Source organism: Urocampus carinirostris, chromosome 15, assembly GCF_059441175.1.
Source record: "Urocampus carinirostris isolate Australia breed hairy pipefish chromosome 15, RoL_Ucar_1.0, whole genome shotgun sequence".
NCBI classification, from domain to species: domain Eukaryota; kingdom Metazoa; phylum Chordata; class Actinopteri; order Syngnathiformes; family Syngnathidae; genus Urocampus; species Urocampus carinirostris.
In genome coordinates, this window is record NC_142363.1 from 32028554 (window position 1) to 32053402 (window position 24849).

Genomic DNA, 24849 nt, shown 5'->3' on the forward strand with positions numbered 1-24849 from the left:
GTAATGTGGAGTAAAACTAAAAAGTGCCATTCTGATTGTGCAAGCACCTTTACACAGGGTTGGGTAGGGTTACTTTAACTTGATTACTTTCAATTACTTTTGGATTACTCCAATACCAAATATGCTAATAAAAGACAAAAGAAACAAAATATGAATACAATTTCTAAATTTTGTGCAGGCTTGGGGAGTAGCGGAATACATGGAACGGCAAAAATGATGTTGGCAAGCTGTTTGGATTTATTTTCATTTTGTTTCTGTCGCATTTTATGTTAGTTTTGCCGGAGATCAAAGCCAGGAGAGAAAGCTTACCACGTGTTGTGAGTCATAATTTTATTCATATTTCGTTTCTTTAGTCTTTCATTAGCATATTTGGTATTGGAGTAATCCAAAAGTAATTGAAAGTAATCAAGTTAAAGTAACCCTACCCAACCCTGCCTTTACAGTACAAGATAAAACCACAGTGTTTTGGGTAGAAGTATCACAAAAGAAGTAATATTACACTTTTAAGACGATCTGAATCATCCCTTGTGATTATTGCATATTTTCTAAGAGGTGTATTGTTTGTCAATTTAAAATTAAAAAAGAGTTGCCCTTTAGGAGCTTTGAATAGAATGACACTTTGGAAAATTACCGCGTAAACGTAGCCAGTCAGAATTTCCAGTCGTCGGTAACGTGATACAATATGACTTTCAAAATAAAGTGTATTTTCTCAGAGAACACACTTTTATCCAAACAATATTGTTTGTCTAGCTTATTATATGAAATGATGATCAGTTATTTGTGAAATTATAGATATTTTTTTCATTTGAACACGGAAATCTATCAGAAAAAATATGAGTGAGCTGATTTATTTTTTTCACATGCACAGCAGATGTATTTCCGCCCTGACTTAAAAAAAAAAGAACTTAATTCCCAACTAAAGTATAAATAGTCGTATAAGAGTCATGCCCATGCATTAAGTTGACACGATTTTTAAATTTAGTTTTTAAAAACAGTAACTTTTTTCACATATTCCCTTTACATTATCGAATCACTCCCTTACTTCCGTTTGGCGGCTCCCGGGCTGACGGTATAATGACGTCACCGGAAGTCATGCTGTCATTCAAGGCCTCCTTCCAGAGCGAGCGAGAGAACGAACGAACGACGGGAAGGGCATGAAGCTCGTAACCCAAACCTCCGATGTTACACCATTTTTTAAGCGTCGTGTTTTTGTTTCTATGTGCCTCCTCCCCAACTCTTGGAGTCTAATTTCTTTTTTTTATCTGAACTCGTTTAACCTAGCTTGATAGCTAAGTAGCTTGTTAGGTAATTAAAAACAAGTCCGGGGACCAGCGAGACAGACAACGAGCAAATCCACATGGCGTTAATCCTATTTACGAGGTCCAGGGCACCTTTAATGACCACCTCCAGGTCGTTAAACAACGATATAAGGAAAGCCAAAGGTAAACACTTATTTATTACTGTTATGCATTTGTAGGCTTGTGCGCGTGTGTATGTGTGTGCACGCGGTGGGTGGGGGGAGCACATGCTAACTACTTCTAGCTAACTACCTCGTCATGATTAGCATATGTGGTACTTTTCCATAGCGAGCTGTGATCTGATGACTCATTGTCACCGTAACCTTGCTCAAAATCTTCCAAAGGAGAGCAACCCAATAGGAAAACCATGCTGCAATCGGGTCGTGTAAGGACAGCAAACTAGGTCGCATTGGACCGGGAAGATGCCCGTTGCCATGGCAGCACCTACATCTTCTCCCCTCCTTAAATCATTTACTTGAAATGTTTATGCCGTGGCATTCAATGCAAAATTGTTGTTTGATCCACGCCGTTTAGATCATTAGTATTCAACATGTAACATATATTGACCTGCAGTGGGATGGGCTCCACCATGCTGTACGTGCCCAAGATAAACCACAGGAAAGTCAAGTCATTTTTATTTGTATAGCTCTTGATCACAAATAGTCTCAAAGGGCTTCACAAGTTATTACATATAAGAAGTTAAGGTTATTCGTATGCTATAGAGTAGAAGTGAGTTTTAAGCTTAGATTTAAACATTTCCACTGAGCTTGCAGATCGGATCTCAGGGGTGAAGACTGTTCAGGGGAAGAGCATTCTCCAACGACCCTAGTGGTTAAGGGATCCTAACATCCATCCATTATCTGCACTGCTTATCCTCAGTAGGGTCGCGGGGGTGCTGGAGCCCATCCCAGCTATCTTGGGGCAGTGGACAGGGGCACCCTGAACTGGTTGCCAGCCAGTCGCAGGGCACACAGGGACAGACAACTCGCTCATTCCCACCCAGGGACAATTTAGACCGGCCAATTAACCTGACATGCATGTTTTTAGAATGTGGGAGGAAACCGGAGTGCCCGCAGGAAACCCACGCAAGCCCGGGGAGAACATGCAAACTCCATACAGGAGGTTTGATCTCATGACCTCAGAGCTGTGCCGCACACCAGCTAACCACTGCGCTGCCGGGATACAAACAAACAATACTAGAAGTAATTGACCTTCAGATTGGACTCCCTATTATCTTGTATAACATAATACAAGTGTATTGATTTTTATTGATAACAACATAGCTCACGTTGTTTGCAACAAGATTAGAGGTTGTAATCCAGTATAATGATGTAATAGAATACTATAAAAATAACCTTATAAAAGAATGCTAAAAAATAATTGGTGAGCATTACTCAACTGGCCTAAGTTACACCAGAAAATAGTACATTGACTTTTGTATTTCTCCTTCATTTTTACTTTTCAATCATGGTGCAACTAATATCACATAATGAAACCAATCACTTGAAAGAAAAAAAGTATAACAGGTTGAAGCCAAAAGCTTATAAGAGAACTGACCTCCCAAAAAAAACTTAAGGAACTTCTATCAATTATCCAACAAATTATTAAACCCTACATCATTATAACAGTCTATTTAGAAACGATCACATTGTTTGAATCAAGGTAGATATTTTAATTTCTGAGATTTGTTCCCCCTTCAGCCTTCCCCTTAACAATGTGTCGTTTAATCATTTTTGAAGAAAATAATAATAATAATAATAATTTCCTTGTATTGTCATTCTGTGTAACAATGTACACAGAACGAAATGTCGATTGCATCTGACCCGATGCAGCCGCAGCCAAGAGAGGGCGCCGCCGACCACTTTTTAAGTCTTAGGAATGACTCGGCCGGGGCGCGAACCCGAACCTCCCAGTCTCAAAGCGGGCGCCTTACCAAAAGGGAGTAATACAAAAGTCTGTGTTTGAATTTTGACTGATCAAAATAAGTCTCATCTTGAACACAATAGCATTAAAAAATCCAAAGCGAAAGCACAAGGGAGAGCAGAAGGAAAACCTTCCGGAGCAAGTGTTAGAAAAGAAGCATCCTTTCTATTAAGACTCCCAATAAGGGAAAACATTGTGCAAAAATAAGAAGCAATAAATAAAATCAAATTATATATATTTCTTTATATAGGCAATTTTTTTTTTTCCTTAGAATCGAGTGGGCTTGTTCAGAACTGCAGTGGCCCCCGGGGCGAAACAGTCTGAGCCTGTTAGTCCTCATTTCAAGGGATTTGTAAATCGTCTGCCAGAGGGCAGCAGGTCAACATGTACATGTTTAACTAAACTGTAAAAGGTCGTATTCAAATTTTATTCTCACGTGGTATTATTACCTTCACAAAAACTTAACCAAAAAGCCTGTGTTTTTTTGTTTTGAGGATGTAAACTACATACAAATGTGTTACAGTTTGAAAATAGGGCTGCCAAATCATTATAGTGGCTCACTTTTTATACTGTGCTGGGAGTAAATATATTGTGTAAAAGTGAGCACAGATAACACTATCACTGGTCTATGATATTAAAAGTTAAAATGATGAAAAGAGTCTTGAAGTACTATTAATAAAAATGTTCTTGATCCTCCTATTTCAGAGCATGGGGACTGGATAACTAGAAATTTGGATAGTTTAGATAATAAATTGTAACTATCATTTGATTACAATGCAAAGCAAAAATCTAAAAATACAAAAAAGGTGGAACGCCAGGTTAAAAAACGTGAGAGATTTGATGGAAAAAAGAACTTGAAAGGTTATCTATTCTGACTTCATAACACAGGGGTAATAATTATTTCCTTCTTTTCTTTTAACTTTGTTGTTGTGAGTGTTATGGGTTGATAACAAAAACACAGCATAGACATTCAGTTGAAGTTGGCACAATACAGGCCGAGCTTATTAATAGATGAGGATCACGAAGGCGACCTTGGCTCGTCGGCTGCAGGTCCTGCTTATTGAAAATAGGAAAGGTCAGTCCTGTCCTGCTAGATATGACACAAATAGTTCCCAAGCAAACTTAAAAGTGAGTTAAAATATTTTGGCATTTAAAATTTGCATGAGGTATTGTATATATGAAAACCAAAACCTTAGCAATTTAATAATGAGGAAGTTTCCCCCTAATTAGTTCCTGGATCTGATTCTACTAAAATGCAATGTCCATTTGAATTAAAAAGGTTCAATGCTACTACACCTCTTCACCACCGGAAATTTTGTGAAGGGCGCGGCCAGTGACCGTTTAAAGCTGGTCAATGTGCAATTTATTTACACATGGTCGGCAGCAGTAAAGATTAGAGCACAGTAAAGTGTCAAGTCATGTTTATTTGTATAGCCCTTCATGTCAAGAAGTCTCAAAGGGGTGTATAGAATAATATTACACCATCCCCTGATCTAAAAACTACACTAGGGCAAAGAAAAGCTATAAAATCTCACCATGAGGAAATTAACTTTTAGAAGGGGCCGCACATGAAATAATCCGCCTTCCAGAATGACCAGGCTGCAATTGATATTGCAAGGGCATCAACAAACATACACAGACACCATTAATGTGAAATTAAGGCCATTCTTCAGCCGTAGAATATAAATGTTTCTGAAGCCTAGATTTAAACGGTTCCTCTCAGGTTGCATATTGAATCTCAGTGGGCAGACTATTCCACAGTACCAGCGTACGAATGTAGAATAATCTTAAACCTGCAGATATCTTCTTGGATCTTGAGATCACTAGTGGACAGGCATTTTCCCAGCAAAGGCAGGAGCATAGGGGGAAATTAAATCTGAAAGATATGAGGGGGCAAGTCCATGCATAATTTTGTATAACACCAACGGAATCTTAAGATAACATCTTAAACTGACAGGGAGCCAGTGCAGGTCAGCCAAACTTTATTTTCCTAGTTAAAAGCAGTTAAAGTGTTGTTTCTTGTATTATAATGTTTGATTCACATCCTTGTTTTTGGGGTATCACAAGAAGTCTCTCAAAACAGGCCAGTAGTTTTCATCCTAACTTATTAAGTATTTTCACATTTCACATATTGTATACCTTTTTTTGTAATACACTGATATAGATTCACCCTATCAACTACTCTCTAATCTGTTTTGACCGACTGGAGTCAGCAAGGATGTTGAGACGCTTCATGATGCTTAGTGTTCTTTGTATTAAAAACAACAACAAAAAGCTTGCGCGGGTCATTAAAAATAGGGTTTATTTATATGTATGCTTTGGTTTACACTGCTAAGAGACCGGCAAGTCAGCTATTGATGATTAGAGGGGGGCCATGACATTAAAAGCAACTCAATACCCTCTTGCCCACTCTTTGCATCATTTCCAGTCCATTCCCTCTGTCATTCAAAATGAGGTGCTTCCAGTACACTCTATGTGTTTTGTATGCGTATCTTCTTTGGTCCATTGCAGCCTGTCATGTGAGTGCTTAGAGGGGTGCGGCCTGGTTACCGGTTCTCTGATTGGTCTAAAGTGTCATGAGGCGTTACATGTTAAAAAAAAAAAATTACTTCATCATTTATCATTCAACGGAAGAGTGGATTAAAACTTAGAAAATGCTGAATGAATTGGATCTGAATTTAGTTCACCCAGCGTGGTTAATATACTCCCTATGTAATAGATGTTTTGCTGTTGTTTCAACTGAACATCATTTTTTTCTTCAACACAGGGAAACTAAAAGACACTTCTTGCCTCAACTGCACTGCGTTAAGACAATCCAGTCAAAGGTAAGCCAATTATATCTTTTGGTGTATTCATAGGTTCACAACATGACTTGACTCGACAACCACCGGTTATGATTGCTCATGGAATTTTGTGACTGATAAAAAAATATTAAAAAAATATGCAACTGATATTAATTCTATCGACAGAATAAAGTTCTATGAATTGAGATACTGTCCGATTATTTAAAAAAAATGTTTTTACCAGCAACAAAAGTAAGAATACATTGTCCAGATTGTTTTGGGTGGTCTTAGTGTTTGTTTATAATTTTGGTCATTTTTATTTTTTTTGGAGTACATTTTGAATTTTTCAAACATGTAGTGCTGGGTGAGTGAATAGTTCTGTTTCCCCATTATTATCTCGTTTTTTGAGTGTTTAAAACATAACTTTATTTAGATTTTTTTCTTCTACCTCCACAGGCTTGATGGATTTCAAATAGTCAGCAAATCTCAGATCTCTCAATTTGGTCCCTCAATCCTCTCGTCCGATGGACCCCGCTTGTGCACGAACTCAAGGCGCCACTCATTTGCTTTGGCCAGTTGGGCTCCCTCTTCGCCTTACCTCTCCATTTCCACGGGTACGAGACCCTGGCAGCAGGACATCCATGGCGTCCGGTGGCTCCATGTTTCGCCGGCGAGACTGGACGACTCCAAAGTGGAGAAGTCCTTGCGTTCGTTGAAGGACAAGAAGAAGCTGGAAGAAGGCGGGCCAGTGTACAGTCCTACTCTGGACGCCGAGCCTGTCAGACGAACGCTGCCGCAGCGGGTGCTAGACGAAATCAAACATTATTACCACGGCTTTAGGCTGTTGTTTGTGGATACGGGGATAGCTGGACGGATGCTGTGGAGGGTGCTCAACGGACACGGTCTGTCCCGGAGAGAGAGGAGACAGGTGAGGATATTTTTGTGTTTGTATGCACTCTCTTTTACTTAACCCCACAGTAGGAAATTGAACTGCTTCACATTGGTAATCCGAAATTTATCGAGCAAAATGAGAAAGTTCCTGATTATACTATGACGTCCTGGTGTGCCTCCGTCCAAATCATTGGTGTCCACACTAGTTAAGTCTCCCGATTTGGTCGGGAGACTACCGCTTTGGCTACGATTCTCCCGCCTACCGATCTGAGAGCAACATCTACTTATTATTATTTTTTTTTGGGTCGCCGGAATTTTTATGTGAACAAAGTTTTGCAGATTAAAATGTAGCCGAATTATCCATAGTCTTTATCATCGTCTTTTTCGCCGTTCTGCACCGGAAAAAGCTTTGATCGAGACTCTGCAATCATAATCTCGAACTCCACGTGATCTCATTCCTTCGAGACCAGCAGACGAATAAGAGTGCTACATATGACTATGTTAAAGAACCCCAGAAAATTTGGAATAATTAAACATTGTAATAATCATATGTAAACATAAAATAACAATAAAGTAGATTGAAAAACGAATTTTATTGTTGTCTTTTCAAATAATAATAATAGTAATCGCGTCGGAAGAAAAATTTCACATTTCTGAAACTTAACTTGGGTGTCTCTAATTTAGTGGTTCTTAACTGGTCCGCCCTGAGGACCTACAAATCCAAACCCTATTTACTACCCGCGACCCGAATGATGAAAACATTTTACTTCTCATATGTATTGAATGAGAGGACGTTTAAACAAGATCGTAAAGTATATTGATTTTTTTTTTTATATACTGGCCTTTAGATTTTCGCATATTGGGGCAATTTTGGTCCCCATTAACTGCGATAAACAGATTACAGTATCTGAGTAGCCAAACTTTTCTGGTCATTTTCTGCGGTGTGAATATGCGAGCGTGATCTCACATTTGCAGCAGATTATTGTTACTGTTAAAGAGTTTAATTGACCCTAGGTTATTTTTAATTTCTTAGCAAGTTTTTGCAATGCATAGGCCTGCAACCTACTAAAAATGGGTCGCAACCTACTAAAAATGGGTCTGCGAACCAATTTTGTATCGCAACCCACCGGTTGCGAATCTCTGCTCTAATGGGATCACTTAAGGAAAGTAGCTGTGCGCTGTGTGTGTTTACTCATTTGGTGTTTAGGGCAGCTTAGGAGAAGATGCATTAACTCTCCACCTTGGTACCACTTGCAGTCAATCATAAACTTTTTCAGGCGGAGTAAGTCAGCAAGTTATAAATCAAAGGTGCTTCAAATGTCACTTGTGATAAAAACTTCACTATACTTGTGGTCATAATAATAATCTTTGTCAATTGCCTAAGTTTGTCTTTGCTCTTGAATGAGTTTCACTGGTTTGGGCCTAAAAAGCTTTGTGAAGTTTGGTATTATTTTAGTAAGAGAGTTGAAAAGGAAAGTCCAAGGAGGGCAGCCCAGGTCACAGCACTGGCGTCAGCAGCTTAGCCTAAGCAAGAGGCGATGGTTGGCTAGTGAGTGAATACTCTTTGCACGGGTCTCCGGTGTCAAGTTGTGACTGTGTCATTTGAGCTATTTACAGTCACACTGCAGAAACAAAACTAGTCTAGCATCCTTTTTATCCCATTAGTGTATTTGACTGTTTTAGTACTGCCAGGAATTTCAAGTTGGGCGAGACTCTTCTGTAATCTCATTACTGTATTTTCAAACTTGCGCAAGCCTACGGTATTGCTGCATTCCAGTCAGTTGAAGAGCAACAGCACACATGTCTTTGCATATATTATTTCACAACTCCAAGTGACAAATCCTGCTTCAATGCATGCACATGTGTATGATGATGCAATATTGCAAGAACCATTGAAGACTAGACCAAAACTCAGAGTTGTAGACTTTAACCTCTGTTATTAGGGATTCAAATTTCCAAATTGTGCTTGCATCAATCATGTTTTTTACATTCTAAACCAGTTTAGGTTCACGATATATGATATGCTGAATTCACTTTATAATTGGTGTTATTGAGAACAAGGGGGATTGTGTTGTGTAAATAGCTGGTGGTGAATGTCCCCCTAACAACCCTGAGCACACAAAGAACTTACATTTGCACCTTTTCATATGCAGCTACTGGCCACCCCTGAGCTTGCATGTCCCAAATCCACAGCCTATTCATCAGAGCTGGACTTCCCCCTTCCTTAATCTTCTTTTCATATTCATTCTCAAGTCTTCTTTTTCCATGTGCTGTCCAACAAGCAAGCAACTTCACTCCATTCACCAACACACCCAACACCACTTTTGATGTGAAGATATACATCTCAATAGCCGCTCTCACAAAAGACTTTTTAACTGGATCAATCTTAAATCCGTATTCCCGAGCCTGCTGACATGCAGGGGGGAAAGGACCGATACAGTCCTGTTTTTGTATTTTGGTGCGTTAAAATGTTGAACATTTTTGGCGTAATTTAAAAAAAAAAAACGGTAATTTGGCTTTTTTGGTTGTCAATTAACTTACAGAAATACCTATTTTTCATTTGCTTCGCTCCCTCAGTTCCTCCGGACCTGTGCCGACGTGTTCCGACTGCTTCCCTTCCTGGTGTTCATCATCGTCCCCTTCATGGAGTTCCTTCTGCCCGTGGCGCTCAAACTCTTCCCCAACATGTTGCCGTCCACTTTTGAGACGCAGTCCAAAAAGGTAACCACAACCACAGCCGCTAACAAGTAGAATCTCATCTTTGCTTTCATGCTTCAATAGTCTTGGCTGTATAATCATATGGAGTGTTAGGGAAAAAACTATATTATAAATTTAGCGTTTACCAAATTGTTCGAATTAGTTATCTGACTCCATTAACCAAACACAAACTTTATTCTCCTAACAAATGCATGCTCTTTTCTTAATTTAGGGAAACATATTCACAAGAGACAGGCATTTTCACACGGGGCCAGATTTATTTTCTTAAATTATAATTAAGTGAATTCCATCGAATATTGCCGAATTATTGTTGAATTAGTCTAATTAGTTTTCGTCGAGCCTTGCTCCCGTTTGTCTCTGCTCCTGTCTGTCTGTCTTGTCCCTCCATCTTCCGTGTTCTGTCCTTTTGACGCGTCGGGGCATCGGCCCCTCCCATGGGGCGTGCTTTTTCCTCCCCTGGGGCGGGCCAGGTGCCAACGTCACCTCCTCCTCGCCGGAAGACGCCGCCACGTCTAGAGGGCTCACAACAAGAAAGCTCATCAGAAACCTCGTCTCCTTTTCCCGCGTCACCCCTTGTCCTCGTTCTCGTTTTTATGTAAAAATAATTCTTGTCCAGGCCACTCTGACCCCAAGCCTTGAATCCCTGTGAAAAATCCCCACTGCATTCAGCAAAATTAAATTTGTATCATATTAAATCCCTTATCGTCAATTAAATAAAATAAAAAATCCTTCAGGAGTTATAATTATTGCAAGCTTTACCTGTTAGTTAAGCTCTCTGTAAAGAAGAATCTACAATCAAAGGTGTAACAATGTCAAACCCTTATTAAATAAAGATGTCCCCAAAAAGCTTATTGCCCTTTTGGATACACGTGACCTAACTATGTGACTACACCATGACGGACGGCAGTAAACCGTCGTTAACAGTGGACAAGGGCAGTAAACAGTAGATAACCACAACAAAAACAGCTATATTATTCAAGACCATTGGCAATGACTAGTCAAAAGAGTATTGTGCAGCTGTCAAATAAGGTAGTTCATTTTGTCAGAAAGCACAAAGGGCTATATGTAGAGAAACTGAGGATAGGATTAGCTTTGCTAGCTACCGACCCATACAGTTTTCCTCATGACATTCACACACCTGACCAAATTATCCAGTCTACTTGTCTTCTGTCCTTACAATGTGTACCAATATATTGCTTAAATGAAGTACACACCGGTGCTTGTCTAAAAGCTTTAGTTTATAAAAGTCTGGATGCTTACCAGTTCTTCGTAGCTGGTTGGGTTACTGGTATTTGTTGCTTGCTGACACGGGCAGGCACATAATTATTGCAAAGGTAGGACACTATCGTTAGCTGTGTTTGCTAAGGTATTTAATCTAGAGTGCCATCATTTGTCAAATCAACTTCAACCGAACGCTGCTCAAATTGTTTTATCATTCTTGTTTTAAATGGAGTATCCCCATACACCGGCGCTGATCTAAAATCTTATAAAAATCTAGAAGCTTACCAGTTCTTTGTAGCTGGAACGCGTTGCTGTGCTTTGTTGTGCCAACAAATGCACCCCCGCATGAAATGTCCCTCTCGTGCAAACGTTACTAAATTGACTTCGTATCTAAATTTTGGGTAAAAGGTAATAGAACAGTTAAGCACCGGGCATTCTTGCCTTGTATAGAAATCACCTTTGAGCATGTTGAAAATATTTACTTTGGTGAAATAATGTTTTATCTTCTTAACGTTTGTCTCCTGTTTTATCCTTTGATAATTTGGCAGTTTATTCCGGCATAATAGGCTTCATGGTTACCCTCATGTGTGGTCCCTTTTCAAGGTTTCTTCATTTTCCTCATGTTTAGGTTTTTGAGTTTTTCCTTGCCCTCATGTGGGTTTTAGATCAGGAAATGGTGTAATAATAGTCTGTAGTTTTCAATAATCTGTGGTCTGTGCACCCCCTTTGCGACTCTTTGTGATGAAGGGCTAAACAAATAAACATGACTTGACACATAACTTGTTCCAATACATGTGGTATTCAGAAGAGTACTATTAAAATTGCTAGTTAGCCTTAGCTAACTTATTACATTGAGTGTCTTTGATGTGATTTGTACCTAAATGACGTAAATCTTTTCTGAAATACACCAAACCTACCTTTTAAAATATGTTCGCTGCGAATCCTGGAATAATTTGAGGGCTTTGAGTCCCTCCGTTTGATTTTCATCTTCTGTCTTGATCAAAGTTAATACGATAACATTCGAAGTTGGGCCCAGCACCTTGCTGGTTGCCACAGCTCAACGCACAACAATAAGTCACAATGCTAAAAATTGGTGGTTATGTTCTTCTGTCGTGGTTATTGGTATTTTTTTAAACTCAAATGCCCATTCAAGTGCTGTTCGCTAATGTGCTTCCTGCCATCCGTAATGGCTCTCATTCTGCCAGGGAAAGCAATGGAACGTCACGTGAAAAGGGTCCAAAAACGTTACAATATCTTTAAGAACAATACTCATAATGACATACATGTTCGATTGAGGTAATTATATCCTAAAATGTGAACGTATCTATGCAGGAAGAAAGGTTGAAAAAGGAACTGCGCGTCAAGCTGGAAATGGCCAAGTTCTTGCAAGACACCATTGAGGAGATCGCCTTGCGTAACAAAGCGGCCCAAGGAGACGTGGCTGAAGAGTTCTCCACCTTTTTCCAGAAAGTTAGTGAAATACATAGAACGTGAAACCCATGCATACATATTCACCTCAGGTTTATGTAAAGAGCACTCTAAAAAACCTGTTCATAACACGTCAATAAAAGATTGGAATATGTACATTTTTATCCGTCACCAGATCCGAGACTCAGGCGAACGTCCCAGCAACGAGGAGATCCTGCGCTTCTCCAAACTGTTCGAGGACGAGCTGACGCTGGACAATCTTACCCGCCCCCAGCTGGTGGCGCTGTGCCGCCTGCTGGAGCTCCAGTCCATCGGCACCAACAACTTCCTGCGTTTCCAGCTCATCATGAAGCTGAGGAACATTCGGGCTGACGATAAGGTTGCCTGGCTTTTTCTCTGTTTAATAGTGGGGAGAAAATGATGATAAAGACATGTTACTTGATTATATAAATGCTCAATTGTTCATATTTTTCTCTTTTCCTTCAAGCTGATTGCTGAAGAGGGCGTGGAGAGCCTTAACGTGAATGAGGTGCAGGCTGCCTGTCGAGTTCGAGGAATGAGATCGCTTGGAGTCACAGAGGAGCGCCTCAGAGAACAGCTCAGCCAGGTGGCTCACACGATGCTTACAATGTCGCTGTTAGTTTTTTCTAATCAGATAAGGAAAAAATAACCAATGAAATAAAGAGATATTGCTGATGTCAGATAATTGTGTATACTTAAAAAAATATTCCTGAATCACAAAATGCGAAAATATTTTGAATGATCTACTCGATCCGTTAATTCTGGTCATTTAACATTTTTATATTAGTATTTTAGTGTTTTTTTTTTTTTTTTGTCTTGTTTTGTTCGACTAAGAGGAAAAAAAATTCTAAAATAACTTAATGGGACAAAATATAATATTGTCTGCTAAGTATTTTAAGTGTTATTCTTTCATATTTTTTGTCAAATTAAAAAAAAAAAAAGTCCTAAAAACATTCTTAAAATAATCATAAAATTTGAAAAATATTTAGTATTATCTTCTATATCAGTTAATTATGGTAATTTTAAAGCCTATTTTTTGGTATTTTAAGTGTTTTTGTTTTATTTTTGAATTCAAAAAACGTCCTAATATTAATTCTTAAAATATATTTTTAACTGGGAAAATTATTCAATATTGTCTGTTAAATCAAGTTTCTATAGTCACTTTCAGAACTTTCTTTTCATATTTTGTTAATTTTTGTCTTATGAAATTAGAATAAAATACTACTTATACAAATTTTTCGGATTAAACCATAAAATGGGAAACTTTTTAAAACTTGGTGTTGTATCAGTTAATGTTAGTCACTCCAAGAATTATCTCATACTACTCTTTTAGGCGAGTAGAAGAAAATACCAAAACTTATTACAAATCATCTGCCATTTTTATTTTTATTTTTTATTATTTATCTTATTTTACTAAATGAAAATGATTAAAAAAATCTTAATACCTAACAATCAAGTATTGTTCTTTTAGTTGAATTTGATATTTAGTATGAGCACTAGGATCTGACAGTAGAACAAAAATATTATTTAATTTACCTCATTTTTTGAAGCAGAACTTTTGCAGTGTTGTCAACTTGCAAATCTTTTAGGATCGATTCTCCCATAAACACAAAAACATTTTTTCTTCTTTAGTGGCTGGAGCTTCATCTGAATCAGCAGATCCCCACCTCCCTGCTTCTGCTTTCCCGAGCCATGTACCTCCCAGACACCCTATCCCCCGCTGACCAATTGAAGACCACCCTGCAGACGCTCCCTGAGATGGTGGTACGTCTTTTGGGTTCTGATCCCAAACACCTGCTTCTGTGTTCAGTCTTACCCACCTGCTTCCATTCGTTCACAGACAAAGGAGGCCCAGTTGAAGGTGGCTGAAATGGAACTGTCCAAAGTAGACAACAAGACCAAAGTGGAGACTACCTTGCAGGAGGAAGCAGCCATTCGCCAGGACAACAAGGACAGGGAAATGGAGAGGCTGGCTGATGCCGCTGAGAAAGCTGCCAGGGTATCAAATTTTATTTGCCTCGAATGAAAACGTAGAGGAAAATACACCTCAGTGGCTTGTATTTTTTTAAGTTGTACATTATTTGACTGAGATTTCAAATTTCAGATGTTTTTATGCTGCCAAAAGATTAACCTCAGGTCACGAGAGGCAAAATGTATTCATTAAAGTCCAACCCAAACCTCTTTCTATAATATTGAACGATTTTTACATTGTTCCAAAAAAATCTTCATATTTCTAACTGGAATCAATGCACACTTAAAGGTGGATTGCATAGTTTGAGGTGTTCTTTAAAAGATTAAAATGAAATATTTTCTCTAATAAGTATGCGTTAATAATCCCTAACTGATTTCAAATAGCCTTTATATATTCATTTTTTTCACAGTGCCTATCTGCTCTTATTTTTCTCATCGGTGTTCCGACCAAAACCGCATTACGCTGAAGGGAAGGAGGCGGAAGGGTTGTTGGCTCATGGTTTTCTCTAATTGTAGGATGAAAATGGTGAACCTAAGAAAATGACAGTTTCAAATAAAGTCCAAATGCCAATCCAAACTCCAGAAACGATGGAAAAAGAAGAGTTTGTTGCAGCGCATCTAAGAATTTCACATACTTGCAGTTGCAACAAAGGGAGCTGCAATGATGATTTCAGCCAGGAGATGGTGTCAGCATATAGAATATTTTTGAAGTGACATACACAACCTTTAAATAATCCATTGAGTGCTTAAATGTTTAATGCCCTTTATTATTTTGAAACGGTTTTAATGATTAACGGTTAAGGCTGCATGAAAAATAAATAAATACATTTAGATTGAAATGTATTATTTCATAGAAAAAAAATAACATTATGGCATCTGTTTTCTACACTGACAATAATTTATTCATAAATGATTACTGTGCTGTCTTCACACCAAAGTATCCCCTTTTTTGTCAATTAGACAGCGAGTGAATGAAGTTCCAAATAACCAGAGTTCTTTTTTTTTAGTTTCTGGTTTTTTTGGACAATGAATTCAACCATTACTCTTATAAGGTAGCTGTAAAAGTAAAATCAAAGTACATAAAAGTGCTGTTAGCTTGTTAACTGTACAGATATATTCTAAGCTAAGCTAAGACATGCTAACTACAGTTCAAACAAGAGTACAGTACATAGTTTTTTTTACACGTTTCATTAAACATTCAGTAGCCGTTCGAAAGTGTGCGTCTGAGCTGCTTTAGAACTTCTATGTTTCATTTTAGTAACAATTTTCATGTTAACCAATAATCTGTCGGCCCTCGAACAGAGCTTTATACGTTTCTCAAAGGCTGAACAGTTACCGTTTGCAGTATCATTTAAATGTAACTATGCCTTTCCAAATGTATCCACTGTATATTCCGGGATATAAGCAGCTCTTTCAAATTCCTGGTTAACTTTGGGTTTTTTAAGTGTGCTTTATACTCTGGGAAATACAGAAACTATTAACACTGATCAACCTTTGGTGCCCCCTGCAGGACAGCGAGGAAATGGAGGCCCAACAAATTAGGGAAACACCGACTCAAGCTGACGTGCTCCGAGACACTGCACCAGTCGTTGAAGGAGTGAAAGTAATTTGAAATTTGTTGACCAATTGCATACATGAGGTGTAACAATACTTCTATTGAGCTTTTGCATGTTTGCTTCTTTCGCTTTTTTTTTTTTGCTTTACTCACACAACCTGTCACTTTGCTATGCTTTTTTTCTTCATTCTCATTTTGGCTTCATCTTGCTCACCAACTCGGTTTGAACAGTGGCAGACATTCCTGCGCTACCAGGTTAGCGTTAGCGCTATCTCATGCTATCTCCTCCCTGTGCTCACATTGCCCTCGTAGCTCTTTACACTTAAAACGTGAGGTTCATTGATCTTGTTTGTTTAAAGGGCGAGGAGATTACCAAAGAGGAGATTGATATGATCAGCGACGCCTGCTCCAAGCTGAAGGAGCAGAAGAAGCTTCTCACTCTAGAGAAGGAGGAGCTGGAGGAACTCAAAGATGATGTGCAGGAGTATAGTGAGGTATGCTTGCTTGCCTTGAAAAATGATGTAGACAGTTCTTTAAACATTTGCTACCTTTCAATTTTCAGGACCTGGAAGAGATCAAGATGGAGCTCTCCAAGACGGGCCAGGAGAAGGCCGTGTGCGAGTCCAAGGCCAGCAAGCGTCTGTCCAAGAGGGTCAATCGCATGATCGGACGAATCGACAAGATTATCGGGGAGTTGGAGAACGACAAGCTCATCCTGGACGGGCAGATGGACAGTGGAATGTCGCCACCAGTGGGGTAAGATACAAAAAAATGCTAAGCCGCGTTTACATGGGGACCTCGTCATTACGATTGAATTAAATTCTGTTCTGTTCAGGTTCAATTCTAATCTGAATTCATGGCTCCATGTTAAACCGGCTATTGTTATTCATCCTGTCATATAATTTTCATTATCGTCCTCCCCACTTGCATGGTAAAATCCTGGTGGAGATCAGTGGCTCACATATATAAAACAAAATCAACCATTTCATGCACCCTAATTGACTGTGAACATTCACAGCTTATTCTTGACCAAACATAGACACACCACGAGGTAAGCTGAGCTCCAGTCCTTTGAGTGTGTTTTATGCTTTTCTTTTCTATTTTTTTTTGCTCCTACCACCAATGCTAACACGGCATGGTGGCTGTCTGCAGTGAACTTGCTGAAAAAGATTTAACCCTGCCTACAATCATGACATTCAAATAAATCATATGTGCATACAGTGAGCCCTCAGCATCAAATCACTTCATACGTCCGACAGCAAGCGCTAAGCTACGCCCGTCATAGTTACAGTAACCGTGTATAGTGGAATCATTTATTCCGGATTATGCAAACTTCTCAAAAGTCAGTAGAAAAGGGTCTCTAGAGTTTTATACATGGCATCAAGGTGTCCAATGATGCTAACCTTTTTAGGGTGGATGTAAAATGTTGGCGATCTATAAGGAAGTCAGAAACCCCTCACCAACTACATAGAAATAGATTCCAATTTTTCAGCTCAGATGGACTCTATCTGCAAATGTAAAGCAGGATATGTACACTCTATTGCTATCCCTTCTAACAGACCTTCATGAGTTTCAGATATGTCACCTCAGTCCTATTTCTTGGCGCATCTAATGCTATAAAAGTTTTCTTTAGCCTGTCTTTGCAGGTAACTTTAAAAGTCCATAACCTATGACAGAACAAACCCATTCCGGAAGTTTTTAAGGCGTGTCCAGGTTTCTATTTCATGGTATTATACCACATGTCATTCTGTGAGCTTGATAGGGAGCTGTGTCATGAGGATTTGGTTGAAATTGTAACCAACCGATTTTCCTAGCATGTTATTGTGAATGTATGCGTGAAAACGGGGGTTCGCTGTATATGTATTCATCTTGATGGTTGATTTTACATAGAACAGTAATGAGTCAGGTCATTTCTAAGACTATACAAAATGGCAACAGGCTGTCAATCAAAATACAAAATACTAAATAATACAAAATATTGTACATGTGGATCACATGTGCTTGTCCGCGATACAAAGGCGGCCGACCTAAACCGGCAGCTCTGGCTGTCGTCTGCCTCACGTTCTGATTGGCTGAAAACAAGCGCTGTCGCATGTATGAATTAAAGGTGGCTCCTCCTTCAAATGTCTAAATCACTTTTTTCTTTTCAAACCTTTAAGGGGTCACCAACCTTTGAATTTCCTTTGCTACTGATTAGCACTAAGAGCTTTGAGTTTAATATACATTTCTAAAAATGATCATGTTATTACACTGTAATTATTGGTTGTAATGATTAGTTGGCTTTAAATGGGTTCTGTTAACCACTAAGACGGAACTGAGTGAATTACATTTCATTTCTTTATTGTCATTGATAACAATGTAGTGAACATTGTATCGTGGCACTCCATGATAAACATGCAATGAAGACCAAAAAGGGGTAAAAAATAATAAAATGTCAGGGTAAAGAATCCCAAATATTTACAAGTTAGTGCTGATATTGGCCTAAATTTTAATAATATAGCGATGAAAAAAGTGTATCATGGCAATAGTGCAATAACATTTAGCGGCAACTGAAATCCCCAGATGAGTAGCAAGATATTTAAAATATAAGCTAATTTTATTGATACAAATTTTGGGAGAACTGATCATGTACCTTACATAAAGACACTGATCATGTCATTGATTTAGGAGAAATGGAATTTAAACTTACTTATAAATCCCGAATTGCGTTTGCGCATGTGTGTGTGTATGTGTGTTCTTATAGGCTCCAAATTGGCTGAACTGTTTTTTTGCGAAATTTTACACAGTTGTACTATAGGCCTATGGGAGTATTTTTAGCTAGGTTCCATGCAAGGCACCTTCAATAAATGCCTACAAGAACGATCTATCTCTGCTTTCGTGTAAAAAAAATTTGGGGCGGCAGTAGCTCAGGAGGTAGAGCGATCGTTTTAGGATTAAGGGATCCCAGTTCGAATCCCGGCTTGTCCGTGTTACATGTCGAAGTGTCCTTGGGTAAGACACTGAACCCCCAATAAGCAGGTTAGCGCCTTACATGGCTGCACAGATCACGGCCGCTATTGGGAAATGTGAAGCACAATGTAAAGCGCTTTGGGAAGTCATTGACTTGAAAAGCGCGATATAAATGCAGATTTCATTTCATAAGCGGCTCCGGGGCTACTAGCGGCCACGCAGCTTTAGTGTTTTTCTGGCGCTTTTTCAACAAACTACGGTTCCAACAACCTCACCCAAGTAGAATGCCCAAGCCCAGCAATGCCAGGTCAATCAATATGCTTGTTTCCTAAAAAAAGCACAATGATCTATCTATATTTAGAACTTGGGCTACTCTGGTATTCATAGAGGGCACCATGTGGGTGATTCCTGGTTTACAGCCATAATAATATCTGAAGCATTAAATGTGAGCCCAACTTTGATCCCAAAAAAATCATTATCACAGGATGTTAAAGGTAAAAATGAGAAATCCAAAACTCGGCAAAGGTTCACTGTATAGTCAAGCATCTGCAATGATTCTTTCCCTGGCATGAATTATTAAGGAAAACCTCTACAAGCTTGCTGAAAACCTTTGATTGGTGTGATCATGGGAAGGGAGGAGCTGGAATGCAGCATGCCTACCTACCCCCTTTCCCCCCCCAAGAGCATACGTATACGTCAAACAGAGCAAAATCTCCACCGCTTTTTACACCCCCACCCAGGCCGGTAACGCATTTTCCTGTATCCAGTCTCTTCTACGCCTTCAGGGAGAACCTGATCAGCATCGACGAGCTGATTGGCGTCATGAGGCAGATCCAAAACATTCCCGAGCACAAACTGCAGAGCATCGCCGAGGCGCTGGACGACAACAAGGACGGGAAGATTGATATTGACGACGTCATCAAGGTGAGGCCACAAACGTTTGTGAATTTTGTTTAGTTTCTAATAATACAGGGTCTTACGGGGTTAAAAGAGCTTAAGCGGGAAATGACAAAAACGAACAAAAATGTATATCGGGAAGGTCTATTCAAGTCAAGTCATGTTTATTTGTATAGCCCTTAACCTCAGAGTCTCAAAGGGCTGCACAGACCACAGATCATAGAAATCCACAGTCTATTATGACACAATCCCCTGATCTAAAACCTACACGAGGGCAAGGAAAAACTCAAAAACCTCAACATGGGGTAATGGAAGAAACCTTGAGAAGGGACCACACATGAGATAATACCTTTCCAGCATGACCAGGCTGCAATGGATGTTTGAACAAAATCCTCATCGAACTGATCGATGGTGTAAGGTCCAGCCTGAAACGCAGCCCTATTCTTTAATCATAAATGCTCGCTATAGTCAAGTCATTTTTATTTGTGACGCCCTAAATCACGAAGAGTCTCAAAGGGCTTCACAGATTATTATATTACACAGACTATTTTTCAGAATATTATTATACATTCCCCTGCTCTGTAGTATACAAGAAATAAGAACTGGGAGACTGCTTTTCCTCGTTTAACAATTTAGTGGATGCCAGAAAGTTTGAAGACACAAGTAGAATGCCTTTTTTCAGCATGACTCAGAAGAAATCTGTCTCATCTACGATAATGCCTAGCAGTGTTCCGTCTAAGCTGCGTGTGTGAGTTTTTAAAATGTTTGAGAACCGGCTTCTTCGGCTCGGCTCACTAAAAGGAACCGGCTCTTTCGGGTCCTAAACGGCTCTCCAGGTTGTTTTTGCTTCTTTCATCCCTATATGACCAAATACTATGTAAAATTATGCACAACGTGACTTAAAGGAAGGCGGAATAGAACAAAAAAGTAAAAAATACAAAAATGAAAAAGTAGTGTAAAGCTGAGAAAAAAAAACAAAAGGAAGAGAAAAAAGAAGGAAAAATTCAGAAAAAAGCCAGAGAAAAGGAAACAAAGGAAAAAAGTAAGTAGAGAACAAAAAGAAAAAAAGTAACAGCTAGGAAAAAATAAACACAATGAGATTTTTTAAGGGTTTAAAAAAAATGGAAAAAAAACAGGGAAATTTTGAAGTTAAGGTCGAAGTAGAACGAAGTTGAGCAAAGTCAGTAGAGTTTTTCGAGAACCGGCTTCTTCGGCTCGGCTCACCAAAGGGAACTGGCTCTTTCGGGTCCAAACGGCTCTTCAGGTTGTTTTTGCTTCTTTAATCCCAACATGACCAAATATTATGTAAAATTATGCACAAAATGAATAAAAGGAAGGGGGAATAGAACAAAAAAGAAAAAAATACCAAAATGAAAAGTAGTGAAAAGCTGAGAAAAAAAGAAACAAAAGGAAGAGAAAAAAAGGACAAATTTAGAAAAAAGCCGAAAAGAAAAGAAACAAAGGAAAAAAGTAAATAGAGAGCAAAAAGAAAAAAGTAAGCTAGGAAAAAAATAAACACAATGAGATTTTTTTTAAAGGAATTTAAAAAAGGAGAAAAAAACTGGGAAAAGGAAGAAACAGTTTGTGTTGCATTCAAATAATTTCCAATGATATCAAGTTAATCTTGTTGCCAACGTTGTATTTCCACAAAAAAAATGTGATTGAATACAGTTCTGTATCGTGCAACCGACTAAATAATTCCCCAAAAATGTTAGTAGTATGCGACAAAAGATACCAGGAAAAAAAAGAAATGAAAATCTTGTGAAAGAATTGTTGTAAAAACAAATGACGTTTGTAGGCGGTACAACCTTTTGCACAATACATTAGTCAATTCATTCAAAAGTGAAATTTTTTTTTCCCCATTGCCAGAAACTCAGCAAAATGTAACTTGATGTCAAGTTTTGGACATGTTTGATAATGACTCAGTTGCCACACTTGGGATTATGGTTGCTCACTGTTGTTTCAAGCGTTGCTCACCGACTTTGTGTGAACGCTCAGACCCCTGGAAAATTACAGGGAACATTGGTGCCTAGTCTTATTCTGTCTTAGATGCCCACCCAGCCATGGGGCGAGCGATACCCATCATCACCCCTTTTCCAATATAAAATCCATTGTTCTGTACCAGTTCAAACTGGATCACCGAACAAGAATGCTATGAGATAGTAAAACACCAAGCAAGGAAGGTCACAGCAACTAGGTTAGCTCATGTCTTCCATCTAATATTTTAACAATGGTTTGCCGGCAGGTGGTGGAGCTGATCGACAAAGAGGACATCGACATTTCCACCACACAGGTGGCCGACATCTTGGTGATGCTGCAGAAGGAGGAGAAGCTGATGGAGAAGGAAAAAGCCAAGGAGAAGGCGGAAAAGGAACAAGCGGAAAAAGAGCAGGCGGCCAAGCTCAACGGATAAAGGCGCAGGAAAAAGTGGCCAACTATATATAGATATAAGATTGCCACCATAAACTGCCTTGAGAAACTGGACTTTTGCCTTTAAAAGGCAAAGCAAAAAAATCCTACTGATGGTGTAAAAAATCTTGTTTTATTATTTATTGGACCAGCAGGGATGACAGCAAAGAACACATCCTTAACATTTTTTTTAAGGTATCCGTGAAAACAATCAAACGTGCGATGCTTCCTGCACTTTAGCATGAAAAACAAACCGTCATTCCTCCTTTTTTGTTGCCATTTTTCATCCCCATCGTACACATTTGGTGTTTGTGATTCCGACCAAAGAATCCATTCAAATCATTTCATCGCACGGCCCCATCTCCTTTCATCCTCGACGGCTCGAATGAACTGTTGAAGTGGCCTTAGTTGCCATGGCGACGTGCCAAGCTTCTCCCTGTTTGAACTCTGATCGGAGGCACGGGCGGACATATGAAGTCCGGTTGTAGTTCCCTCACGACCGCCAGAGGCACTGAATGTTCAGTTCGTGCATGTTCACTTTAAAAAATGCAATCATAGTGCCTAGTCTTATACTGTTTTAGACGCCCACCTACTCATCTCACCCTGAAGTGGTTCGAACTGGATAATCGAGCGAAAGTGCTTTTAGATAGGAAGACCCCCCAGCAAGCAACCTAGCTGGTCAGCTCAAGTCTTCTATCTCATAAGGGATTTGCCGGCAGGTGGTGGTTTTTGGTAAATGGACTGCTTTTTTTTATAGCTTTAACCAGTCATTGATGATCTCCCAAGGCGCTTTACAATGTGTTTCACACACTCCACCGATAGCGGAGTCAGTCAGGCAAGGCGCTTACTTGCTTATTGGGAGTTCAGTGTTTTACTTATAACTCGGAGGAGTTGGGAATCAAACCTGGAACTTCTTGGTTGCAATACGAGGGCTCTACCTCCTTGGCTACTGCGGCCCAATTTCAATCAAAATTGGGTGACAATCGTGAACCGTGAATATCCGAGGAGAAAACGTAGTTTGTGGAGGCGGAGGTTTTTGAGATTTTGGCAGAAAGTGAACTGGATGTTTAAGTTGGGGGGTGAGGTCATCGCCCAGGGAAGAATCAAACCAAATTTCTGAGTTTTTAACCAATTGGGGTAGAGAATGAACAACCGCTGCCCATGTGTCATGATAAGAAAGGATGCTAATTGCTAAGATCAATGGTTGCAGTTCATGGAGCTATAGTTACCCTGGTTTCATGCAACCGACATGAGGCTAAATTCAGCCAAGATGATTCATATCCCGGCTTAATCCTTTCTCTTGCTTTCCTGCAATACCCCCAAAATGTATGTATGTGCAGTTGTGTGTGTGGTGCCTCTTGCAGAACACTGAAACCGTGTGGATCGACTGAACATCGGTATTCTGTTGTGTCGACGGCGTTCCGAAACATATCTCCTCCATCGTTTTAACCACCAACACACATTCATACCTGCAAATTAGTCTTGTGTCTCCTGTGGCCCAGGAATACGTGCAAATTCCAGTCTCAAAAGGTTTCGGTTCCTTCGGAATATTCTCGCGTGAACAAGGACTTTGAGATGCTCTGGTGGTTGTACGGGACTCCAAGAATAACTTTTGTTTCTGGGACGCAATGCTCATTTCAGTCAGAAGGGGGCGCTACATCACTCGTCACTTCTAAAGAAGATTCAGAATTGCACTTTGATTGATGACTATTTCCTGGCAGTTCATAAGAGTCGAACCGTCCTCTGTTGTGTGTTTTTTTTAATTGATTATTTAGCCAAAGGTAAAAAAATATATGGTTTGAGGAGCTTTATTTGCTGATTTTGTGTTTATCCCTTTGGACTGCATCCGTGGGGGGAATCAGAAACGGCAGCTGGGAGTGAATCACGGAAACTCTTATTCCTATATAATCATTTACTCAACGCTCAATAAGTGACAGCATGTCGATTGTCGCCACTAAACTCCCCTTAAATATTTACACACCCTAAAAAAGACGAGTATTTGGTGTAATTTCACTGAAATCCTTTTATTTCCGTTTTTTTTTTGAGAACTTGAAATGTAAGAAAATTCACCCAATCAGATGAACTGTTTTGAACAAAAATGTATAGAAAATAAATATTTAAAAAAACCCTTTCAGAGGTATTCCTTGGTTTCTTATTTGCTTTCCAACAATTTCTGGATTTCATTATAATTTTTGAAGAAAATGTGAAATGGGTTTCAAGTTGGAAAAATTCTCATGTCGAAAATTGTCGTACTTGCGAAAAACAACTACAGTTAGTATATTATTTTGTACCTTTACTTGCATATTTTATGTATGTTATTTAACCATATAGGCCTACACGTGTATTACACATCAGTAGTACTTATTGTACTGTTTTATCTGTGGTACCAGGAGTATGAGCTACCTATTACCATAGCGAGCTAAGCGGCTGCCTAGGGCCCTCCCAACCACTAGGGGGCCCTCAAGAGTGGCTCACTTTTTTGCTCCCCGGTGTCAAAAATACTTCTACAAAAAATAAAAGAAAAACATTCCACAATAACTACAAAACTATATTTAAAATACAGTGCTTGAAAACAGGGACCTCATGTTATTTTTCCTTTTTTTGAAAATAGTATAGAATTACTACAAAAATACCACAGTAATACTATACTACATTACAAAATGCTACTACGAAATGATTTACTTCAAAAACACTACAAAAAACAACTACATTAATATGACAAAAATAGTACAGTAGAAATACTAGACTTTTTTACAAAAATACTTAAATACTGCTATGGAAATAC

At 39.1% G+C, this 24849-nt stretch overlaps 1 protein-coding gene across 4 annotated transcripts; it reads left to right on the forward strand.

Moving 5' to 3' along the window:
- The first annotated feature begins 1091 nt into the window (after window positions 1-1091).
- On the forward strand, window positions 1092-22329 carry letm1 (leucine zipper-EF-hand containing transmembrane protein 1). 4 transcript variants are annotated; one of them, XM_088354329.1, is made up of 15 exons: window positions 1092-1442; window positions 5989-6046; window positions 6461-6932; window positions 9473-9616; window positions 12167-12304; window positions 12438-12641; window positions 12750-12869; window positions 13916-14047; window positions 14124-14282; window positions 15765-15857; window positions 16041-16064; window positions 16169-16303; window positions 16372-16565; window positions 19526-19682; window positions 21901-22329. In XM_088354329.1, the coding sequence occupies exons 1-15, from the start codon at window positions 1358-1360 to the stop codon at window positions 22066-22068; spliced, it is 2283 nt and encodes a 760-aa protein (XP_088210455.1). In that variant the 5' UTR covers window positions 1092-1357; the 3' UTR covers window positions 22069-22329. The 4 variants fall into 4 exon arrangements, with proteins under 4 accessions (XP_088210455.1, XP_088210456.1, XP_088210457.1 ...); XM_088354330.1 differs by having other exon boundaries at window positions 19544-19682; XM_088354331.1 differs by lacking the exon at window positions 16041-16064.
- The last annotated feature ends 2520 nt before the right edge of the window (window positions 22330-24849 follow it).

Coding starts and splice junctions, on each gene's coding strand:
- letm1 (XM_088354329.1), top strand. CDS start 1,358: ATGGCGTTAATCCTATTTACGAGGTCCAGGGCACCTTTAATGACCACC. Junction 1,443..5,988: donor CGATATAAGGAAAGCCAAAG/GTAAACACTTAT, acceptor TCTTCAACACAG/GGAAACTAAAAGACACTTCT. Junction 16,304..16,371: donor ATGTGCAGGAGTATAGTGAG/GTATGCTTGCTT, acceptor TTCAATTTTCAG/GACCTGGAAGAGATCAAGAT.